Source organism: Plasmodium fragile (genome assembly GCF_000956335.1).
Source record: "Plasmodium fragile strain nilgiri unplaced genomic scaffold supercont1.37, whole genome shotgun sequence".
Classification (NCBI taxonomy): domain Eukaryota; phylum Apicomplexa; class Aconoidasida; order Haemosporida; family Plasmodiidae; genus Plasmodium; species Plasmodium fragile.
Window position 1 is genome coordinate 55,959 of NW_012192617.1, and position 9,892 is coordinate 65,850.

Consider the following 9,892-nt stretch of genomic DNA (forward strand, 5'->3'; position numbering starts at 1 on the left):
GGCACACATAAAAGGCACACATAAAAGGCACACATAAAAGGCACACATAAAAGGCACACATAAAAGGCACACATAAAAGGCACACATAAAAGGCATACATAAAGGCATACATAAAGGCATACATAAAGGTATACATAAAGGCATACATAAAGGTATACATTGTTGCGAACGTGGGGTGTAGTCACAAATAGGGGTCGTATTGATTATAGCTGCGAAAGAGGTCCCCCACCGTCAACGCTACAAAACTCCACTTCTACGTGGCCGCTCCACCCCCTCTCATCCCACTCAGCATTCGCGCAACGGACGCGATCTGCTCAGCCAGGTACTGAACCTCCTCGGGTGTGTTATAAAAAAAAAGGGAAACGCGTGCGCAATCGGGTATGCGCAAGAACTCCTTGAGCACTAGGGAAGCGCAGTGGTGACCAGACCGGATGCACACATTTTTGAAGTCCAGGAAGGTTACCAAGTCGAAGGAGGTAAACTGGTCTGACCACAGGGGTAGTATGGGTACTTTTTTTCCTTTGCCCTTTCGGCTGTTGTGGATGTACAGTCTACACTGATCCTTCTCGCTGCTTTGGTCAGGAAGGATACCGCTAATCACGTCTATCTCTTCCCCCCCAGGGAGCTGCACCAAACCACGCTGCAAATGCTGACCCAAATAATAAATGAGAGTATCGTACAGGTACATCTCGTAACGGCAAAGAAGGCTCTTGTTGATCTTGTTCACAAAGTCAATGGCGACCCCCATGGAAATGATCCCCGCGATGTTCTGTGTGCCAGACTCGAAAAGATGTGGAGAGGACACAAACTCTGATTCATATTTACCAACAGTTGTTATCATGTTGCTTCCGTACAAAAGTGGGTTAAATTTGTATGAACATGTTAAGGTGTTTTTTAAGTAAATAAAACCACAGCCCAAAGGTGCACAGAATTTATGTCCCGATGCGATTAGCACATCAGGACAAGAATTATTTTCTTCCATCCGTTTGAGGTCATATTTTATGTGTGCAAAACTTTGCGCAGCGTCTACAATGATAATTATATTTTTGTTTACCTCCCTTACTGCCCTTATAATTCGAGACAATTTTTGAACATTTCCTAACACATTTGATACATGACTTATTGAAATCACTTTGGTGTTTTTGTTAATCCTTTTTCGTAACTTGTTAATGTTAATGTAGCCGGTACTCTTTAGAGGGATGTATTTGATTTTTCCTTTTTTTTTTCTCTTTACTTGTTCTTGCCAGGGAACCAGATTGGAGTGGTGTTCCAGGTACGTCAGGTATATTTCGTCTTTCTTTTTTTGTATTACTTTGTCCATCAACATGCTACAAATGAGGTTCAGCCCGTGGGTCGTGCCGCTCGTGAATACAATTTCATCCTCCCTTTCGCAGTTGATGTAGTTTTTTATCTTCTTCCTCACTTGTTCGTAGCTGTTCGTCGCGTCCAGGCTCAATTTATAAATCCCTCGGTGGATGTTGGCATTCTCGCTGGCATAAAACTGGGTCAGTTTCTGGGGGAAAGGTGGTTAGCGGTGTGCGGCAAGACTGTTTAGTGAGGCGACGAGACGTCGGTGTGACGTCGCTTGATTATTTAGCGCCCCCATTCTCATCACGCTGCTCACCTTTATCACACATTCCGGCTTTTGCGTTGTGGCCGCACTGTCGAAGTACGCGGGGCAGTTTTCCCTCTTGAAGAAGGGGAATTCCTCCCGAATTCCCTTGAAGTAATTCACAACGCCTGCATCAATGTGCGGCTTTCCATTTTCGTAGTTCAGCTTGCTCATTCGGTGGGGGACCCTGCCCATGTACAGGTCACTCCTACCGACGTGGTAGGCGTAACATGTGTAATTCGCTATGCACAACAGCAGGCAAATCCATGCAGCACTCGAGGGCCGCATGGTCACATGAGGTTATATGGCACTATATTATTTTCCTTTTTTTTTAAAGACTGGGCGATGGGTAGTTGCGCGCCCTATTTGGCGACTGATCGATTGATCGATTAACAGATTGCCCATTTTACACAACTGTTAAAATGATGTAGTTTTAACAGATAAGGGTTTCCCAGTGGGGAAATATGAGTATCTCTGCCGAGAAGCTAGCCATTTCAGGATGAAAAAAAAAAAAAAAAAAAAAAAAATACCTTAACCGTTCATGTTGTTCAGGTGGTTTCTCTCCAAAATGGGCGACATTTTGTGCAGAAAAAAAAAAAAAAAAAAAAAATTAATAAAGGGGAAAGGAGACAACGCAGTGGATCATATCGACTAACAAGCAGGGAGGGGAGGGATAACTAATGCAGGATCAAGCTAACACACATGTGCCGCTCGCTAGGATAAAATAAGGGAAAAAAGAAAAAGTATATGCGAAAGGTGGTGGCACCACGATTATGTACACACGCGCAGCCTCTTCTTTTTTACTTCGCTGACCAGGGCGCTTCACCGCTTTCGCTATACTCCTTCACTACACCGAATCGCTAAGCCGCTTGGCTTCCTCCAGGCAAAACTCGAAGCTTCTAAAAAAGTAGAATGGCCAGAAGAGCCGTACCCTCTTGCACTTTCTGCTAATTATCTTTTTGTACACCTGGTCGGCGCGCGCATCGAAAGGGAAGACGTGGTGGACGTGGCTGATGAGCTGCGAGGCGGTGGAGTAACAAGGAGAGGTAGCAAAAAAGGATGAAGTAAATAGGAGAAGCATCTAACGAAAGAACAAGCGCAACACTGCAACGTTGCAAAAAAAAAAAAAAAAAAAAGGATAACCACTTCCAGGGCGCATGTGTAGAGAAGCTTCTTCTTCTTTTTTTCTCTTACCAAGTCGGGCTTTTCATGCACACCCAAGACGCCTCGAAGAAAACCATTTATTTCCTCCACCGATTTGCGTTCATCCGTTTCTCTGCTCATAAATCGCAGGCTGCGGCAGGTGCAAGTGTAAGTGGAACGTGAGTGGTGGACAAGTAACATATACGCAACAGCATAAACTTCACACGTACACTTGTGCACAAAATGCTCCTTCTAATCGCCCGGCACAACACAAATGAGAGACGCGGGCATTAGTTACCTCGTCTCGTAAAGGCCCCCCTCCGGCGAGGGTTCTCCTGGATAATCCTCCTCTAGTCCACTAGGCTCATCACACGGGGGGGGGAATATGTTGCGCTCGTACAGGAGAGAGATCAGCTTGTTCTGTTTGTTCTGTTTGAACAAGAGGAGGGATTCCTGCGCGTGGGGAAGCGGAACATAAAAGGTAAACGCAACGGCATGCATTAGTGCGGTCTCTCTCTCTCTTTATATCTCTCCCCATGCGTGCGCGTACAACTCACCAACGAGTGCGACAAGGGCAACACATTCTTGGCGAAGCAAACGTTAGAAATTCTAACCGCCTGGGAGCGGAATTTCCACAAATATTTTTTCAAAAGCGTGTCTTTTTTCTTCTCCTCGAAGATCACGTTCCTCAGAAGGTCCTTCAGTTCGTGTGGACTCAAACAGAAAATGATTTGTTCACATTTGAAGGACTTCCTTCCGAGATGTACCTTGAAGTGGTGAGGCAAGGAGTGGGGATTAGCAGGCTCCATTTTGAGCAAGACATGGTAGTGGCCTCTGTGCACAGAAGGGAAGTATCATCGCAGGCGCGACGATCCAAGGGGCCTAACCTTTACCCCGCGGCGCATGCACCTTATTTGTAGGTCTCCCCTCGGAGTTATCACTTCGACGTTGCTGCATAGTTGCAGGTGCTCCCGAAGTTTGCTAAAGGGGAACGGCAGGAAAAACTATTACTGCGTCTTTGTATGCATGTACGTGTGTGTGGGGGGGAGGGCACTAGGACGAAGGACACACCAACAACTCCAGTTGCTCCTCGGTCCTAGCTGACCGTTAGCCGACCATTAGCTGAGCATTACCTGACCAGGGTGACGTTTCCCTTGCCGAACTTTCCGATTTTCTTTTTGTTGTTAAAGATGGAGGAGCTACCTTTTCTGGCGATTGCGCGCAGCGTCTTGATGAGGGATTTCTCTTCCCCCAGGCGGTCCATGAAATGGGAGAAGTTCGCGCTGCGTGGAGGGGGGTGTATACGGGAGACGGTGCACGTGGAGACGGTACGAATGGGCGGCGCGCCGCTACAACCTCGATGAAGTATTCGCACCACATCAGCGCACCTACCGCATCAACACATCCCGGGGAGAATACCCAAAGTAGTGGAAGCAGTATGGACTAATCACACTCTCGAATAAGTTAGCATCGAATCGTTTCAACAGGAACGAGTCCATGCGTTCGTCTTTAGGGTTAGGGGTGATGGAGGCTCCGAAGAGGTAATCCTTCATAAGGTAGAACAAAATTTTGAGAATAAACTCATTGACTCGGTAAATTCTTCCATGCTCATCCAGGTAGGAAAGGTTGTTTGCGTACGGGTTGCTCAAAATGACTGTTCAGGGGACACGTCGTAGCGGTGAAACGGAGCAATGACATGAACACACTATTGTTAGGGATGCCTGCCCAACACATGTGTGAGCGCAAATATAATGTTGTGCATTAAACGTATAAAGTGCGCCACAACTTCTTTAGTCGCGATGGAGACTTACCTTCACCCTCTGCATTCACCCATCGAAGGAGTTCATTGAAACGAGCAGAGGACCCACCAAAGGGGAAGGTATAATGTCTACCCACTTCGAATACGTTATGCTTCCAGTACGCAGTGTCAATCAGGCTGCATTTAATCTTAACGTTTAGAAGTTTCACTTGGTGTTTCTGTTTGGCCAGGTATAGGGCTAGACAGAGAGAGTCCACGCCGCCTCCTACAATGCTGCTCAGGTTGAGGGGGGGAAAAAACACGAGCGTCATGCAACAGTGTAGGTTGAACGTAGCTCAGCATGTGCCACTTAACAATATACACAACGCAAGCACACTCTCTTGTCCCGTACGTATGTCTCATTTGAACGAACCATATGGATTTGGTGGCCGTGGCCATTAGCCGGGCGCGCCCAGGCGAGGACGCCATCGGGGGAGGGGAATCCAAAAACGGTCTGCAGAGCATAAAGGGGATGCGTGTTATGGTTAATGGCGTGTTGTCAAGGTAGAAAAGAGGGTCACTACATAGGTGAACATCCAACGAGGTGTGTAATCGCACTGGGGGTGTACAAGTGGAACAAAAAAAAAAAATTTTCTCACCAATTAGGAAAAGTGCTTTCCCCCTTTTTCTACACCCATCAACGTGGCTAAAACTCCAGCTCGCCCTGCAAACTGCGGAAGAACATCTCCTTGCCGTCCACCTGCCAGAAACGGTGAGGAATTAAAAGGAGCGGTGAGGAGCGGTGAGTGTGAGGCTCGCCACGAAAGGTGCTGGTGTGAGGACCCCTTCGAGGGGGAGTCACACTCCGATGGAGGACAAAACGGAAAACGGATCAAACCTTCATCAGTCCTCCCTTAAGTTTTATCTTCCAATTGCTGCTTGCGTTTCTGCGTCCACACGGCTTCGTTATCTGTGCAGGAGGGGGAAAAAAAAAAAGTGTTATAAACCAGCTGGGGAAACTCCATCAGGAGGGTCATCCTCACAAGCGACTAGGAAGGAAATGAAGCACACGATCCTGCACGATTACACACGATCGTGCACAATTACAAACACTCGTGACCTCCCTCCCCTCTGGCAGAACTAACCTTGTCGCAGATGCCGACGATCACGTTGGATGTCGGGGGGTCCACGTCGCTCAGGTCACTTATGGAGATGTCGTCTAGCTCATTCAGTTCGTCTGAAGGGGGAAGCGATGACACATGGGGGGAAGCGATGACACATGGGGGGAAGCGATGACACATGGGGGGAAGCGGCCAACATGGTGGGGGGACAGTACGTGATGTCCTATCAACGTGGGAAGGTTTTCCCTCCCCCAACAGTGAAATGAGCAAATGCGTGAGTACACACATTTGTGTGATGGCTGAAATGTAGCTCGAAGGAAACACACCCGCTTCGTCATCCTGGACATGCTCTTCAAACTCTGCAATTTCCTTCTCCTCAATTTCGGCGTCCTCAAATTCGTCGTCTTCAAAGGCGTCGTCTCCAAAGTCGTCTGCGGGGAAGGAGCGGTCATGAGGGAAGTCGCTGCGTTGCTACACAACTGTTCTGCCGCTTGGCCGCTACACTGCCGCTTGGTCGCCGCTCCACACACACATTACCGTTCACGTTAGCGTTGGGGGCTCCCTGCTGCTGCGACACGCCCGGCTGGTCATCAGGGCCCTTGTCCGCAGCCTGCAGCTTCCTCTCGTATATCTTCAGCCACCGTATTTTTATCGCCTCTAAAATCCTTGTGTTGTAGAACTGGCTGCACTTTTCAATAGTCCCGTCGATTATCTTCCTGTGCACTTCCTCCAGATCAGAGTCTCTCAGCAGGGACATTTTCGCGGTTAAGCGGTTAAGCGGCTGATCCGTTTATCGGTTAAGCGCTTGCGCGGTTAGGAACCCCAGCTGCACGCACAATTGTGTAAGCCCCCCTACTTGTACATTCCCTCAAGTGGCCGGGAGGAACACGACGGCAGAGCTATCTTCCCCTCAAATGGGTCGTTTTAAAACAAAAATAAAATAAAGATCGACCACGCTGCTTCCTGTTTGACCAGCTGTTAACCCTCGTAGGCACAAAAATTTACCAAGTCCAGCGTGGTGGAAACGTTGAACGTGAAAAGGAGGTCCACACAGTCACGCAGCCAGTATCGCAGTGCCTTTCAATGAAAAAAAAAAAAAAAAAAAAAAAAAAAAAAAAAAAAAAAAACACACAGCAGAGCAGAGGACGGAAGCCGCTTGCGCAGTGTCATTAAGAGGGAGAGTACCTTATTTGAATTTTCCTTACGCAAGGGTGCACCCTCCGAAAAAGAATAAATAAAATAAATAAAAAAGAACAAAATATGCCGTCAAAACAACAAAGCCCATTGGACGGATCACCCACCTCAAGCTCAACATCCAACCGGACAAGCCAATAATAATATGTCGCCCTGGAAATTGAAAATTTTTTTTTTTTTTTTTTTTTTTAAAAAGTGTGACATAATACAAAGTTAGTGGCTAATGTAAGAGGGTCATTTGGGAAAAAAAAAAAAAAAAAAAAAAAAAAAACATAAGGCAAAAGAAAAAGATGAAATAGCTGTTTACATGTGAAAATGTGCGAGTTGCTATAAAAGTGGTGTGAGGGAGGTACAAGTTTTGTGACCCGCTCATTTGTGAATGGTTGAAAACCCCACGCGGTGTGGGAGGTCGCTCTCCAACGGCTGGCGACCCCAATCAGCCATTGTGCACACGCCCTCGAGGACGGGACTCGTTGCGCACTTGCGCATTGGGGCATTTCCCAAAAGTGGCCCCTTTTCTCTCCCCTCAGACGGCGCGCTATCCTGTTCTGGCCGCGCACCGACGGGGCGTTGCTCGGGGTGTGTGACGGGCATGGTTGAAGTGGCCGTGTGGCGTGCACGGTTGAAGTGGCTGTGTGTGTGTTTCATTCTACTCTCTCTTCCGCTACTGCTACCCATCCCACCTCCTCCTCAGGAAAAGATTTCCTCATAGTTCGTATTATCCACTACGTTAGTGAGGAAGGAGTAGGTGATGGTGTCACATATGAAATTGTTGTTATTGCTGTTTCGAAGAAGCTGAAACATTTGTCTGTTGATAATGTCGTTCCTGCAAAGGGGGGGGGGGTGAAGAAGAAGAAGAAAAAAAAAAAAAAAGGGGAAATGATGAATGAGCTCGTTCCGTAACATCGCGCATCAAGCAAAATGCTACGCGCACACCGCATGCGACCCCTTGTCTCCATCAGTCAACTCACTTAAGTAGATCCTTCGAGATGGACAGGAGAGCAGACTTGGGTTGCAGAGAACAATTATTATTCTTCAAGAAAAGCATGTAATTATAATCTAAGAAGCAGGTGTCCTTATTATCGATATTAACATAAGTGCACTTTTTATAACTATTACATTTATTTTCATCGTGGGACATGGTGTAACATTCGACTTTGTCCTCGCTGTTCATTTTTATCTCTTCGAGGATTTTCTTAGAAAGCTCTTCCTCACTCATTGTAAATATATCCTCACTCATATTATTATTCATGTCATTTGATCCCATGGCTTCAGCAGAGTTAGATGCATCTTTGGTCAGGTCATGTTCCCTGATCCCTTTTTCTGAACCCGTTTGTATGTTATTCACTGGACCTGACATATCATCTACAATGGAATCTGAATAATTTATAATTTCTTCTAATAGGTCTTTATTCTTTTCTGTGTCTCTTTCATTCACCTCACTAGGTATATGCATTTTTATTTCTTGCTCGATTTTTTGCTTATTCAATTCTTCTTCACCAAATGGAGAGTTGCTTTCTTGTGTGATTTCCTCCAACACATATACGTTATCTCCATCTGTGAGGATGATTTTTTGCTTTTCTTCATTTCCATCTAGGGTTCGCGTGAACAGACCTTCGACACCACTTTGGTCAGCTCCATTTTGCGTGGCGCTCTTCACTTGGTCGAGGTTCATCACCAGCTCGTCTGTGCCATCTACGCTTCCGTCGTGCAGACTGATCTCCTTCTCATCGCTCAAGGGGAATGCATTGTCCGCGTTAGCCTCGTTTGCCTCGTTTGCCGCGTTAGCCTCGTTCACCGCGTTAGCCTCGTTCACCGCGTTCACCGCGTTCACCGCGTTCACCGCGTTCGCCGCGTTTGCCTCGTTCACCGCGTCGACCTCCTTGGCCTTCATGACCTTCTCGCAAAAGAAGGGAGAGCAACTCTCCTCCATTTCAATTTGAAAATCGGTGTTGCCTGTCTTGGCAGCACTCAGATTGTCCAGGAAGGACACAGTACTATTGTTCACCACATCTATTATGAATTTGCTATAGAGGTCGGAGAGCACCTGCTTCTTTATGAAGTCTTTATTCTCCTCGAGGAAGGAATCCCCCAGGAGGGGATTACTCTTGCCGTCGACTCCCTCTCCAGCATAACTAGTTCCCTTTAAAAATTCTTTTAGCGACTCACTAAACTGTGTGTCGTTGTCAAGCATGACGTTGGGGACACCTCCGGACGATACGTTGTTGGTGGGTGTGGCTGCCTTGGGTGTTCCTTTTAGCGAGTCGGGGGTCGCGGGTATCTCATTGGCATACAGCTGCAGCGTGCTAACTTCATTTTTGTGTAGGAGGAGGGGGAGCGCTGCTACAAGGAACACACGAATTCCTGCGCCTCTCATTTTGCTTTACTTCAGATGGATGATGTGCGGGGGTGTGTCCCTTTTCTGTGTACACGTAACACCTTAACAACTCACCTCGTCCCTTCCTCCGGATGTATAGTTTTCCCTAGCGGCAACTTGTATGTGCGCCACGTGACAATAGCAAATAGGGTTCCAAAGGAGAAGTTAAAAAAAAAAAAAAAAAAAAAAAAAAAAAATACGCATATATTTTTTTTTTCACGAGTTGCTAGTGCCACTTTTTTGGTTCACTTTTTTGGTTCACTTTTTTGGTTCACTTTTTTGGTTCACTTTTTTTTACGGGTGGGTGTGGGAGTGAGGAGCTTTCACATTTGCCTCATATAAAAGTTGCATGCTTCTTAAGGGGAGCGAGCCCCGGAAGGCGTGCTTGGTTACGCATGGCTTACCCACGCGGGGAAGCGTGTACGAACCTCCACACATAAGCATACGAGGGATGGCCACCACCATTGGGTCGGTCCGTAGGCAAATCGAGTCGGGTAAACACGCTTTGCATGTTTGCATCTTTGCTTTGCTTTGCTTTGCTTTGCTTTGCTTTTTTTTTTTTTTTTTTTTTTTTTTCCCTTCCTGAGTGTGGGCCCTTGCCCCCTTTGCGGAGCCTTACCAGGTGTGTACCGGCTGTGTACCGGCTGTGTACCGGCTGTGTACCGGCTGTGTACCGGCTGTGTACCGGCTGTGTACCGGCTGTGTAC

At 47.0% G+C, this 9,892-nt stretch overlaps 3 protein-coding genes across 3 annotated transcripts; all 3 read right to left on the reverse strand.

The window, feature by feature from the left end:
* Nucleotides 1-253: 253 nt before the first annotated feature.
* AK88_03297 (uncharacterized protein) lies at nt 254-1,786 on the reverse strand (the record flags this gene model as incomplete). The annotated part of the gene is made up of 2 exons (XM_012480918.1): nt 254-1,513; nt 1,625-1,786. 2 exons carry the CDS (start codon nt 1,784-1,786, stop codon nt 254-256), a joined length of 1,422 nt encoding a protein of 473 aa, XP_012336341.1.
* Nucleotides 1,787-2,459: 673 nt separating this feature from the next.
* On the reverse strand, nt 2,460-6,371 carry AK88_03298 (uncharacterized protein; the record flags this gene model as incomplete). Its single annotated transcript, XM_012480919.1, has 14 exons — nt 2,460-2,630; nt 2,807-2,906; nt 3,054-3,208; nt 3,313-3,522; nt 3,643-3,736; nt 3,889-4,038; nt 4,148-4,409; nt 4,567-4,787; nt 4,927-5,007; nt 5,207-5,253; nt 5,392-5,463; nt 5,639-5,730; nt 5,941-6,045; nt 6,152-6,371. The coding sequence occupies 14 exons, from the start codon at nt 6,369-6,371 to the stop codon at nt 2,460-2,462; spliced, it is 1,980 nt and encodes a 659-aa protein (XP_012336342.1).
* A 1,127-nt stretch (nt 6,372-7,498) lies between these two features.
* On the reverse strand, nt 7,499-9,185 carry AK88_03299 (uncharacterized protein; the record flags this gene model as incomplete). Its single annotated transcript, XM_012480920.1, has 2 exons — nt 7,499-7,634; nt 7,780-9,185. The coding sequence occupies 2 exons, from the start codon at nt 9,183-9,185 to the stop codon at nt 7,499-7,501; spliced, it is 1,542 nt and encodes a 513-aa protein (XP_012336343.1).
* Between the last annotated feature and the right edge of the window lie 707 nt (nt 9,186-9,892).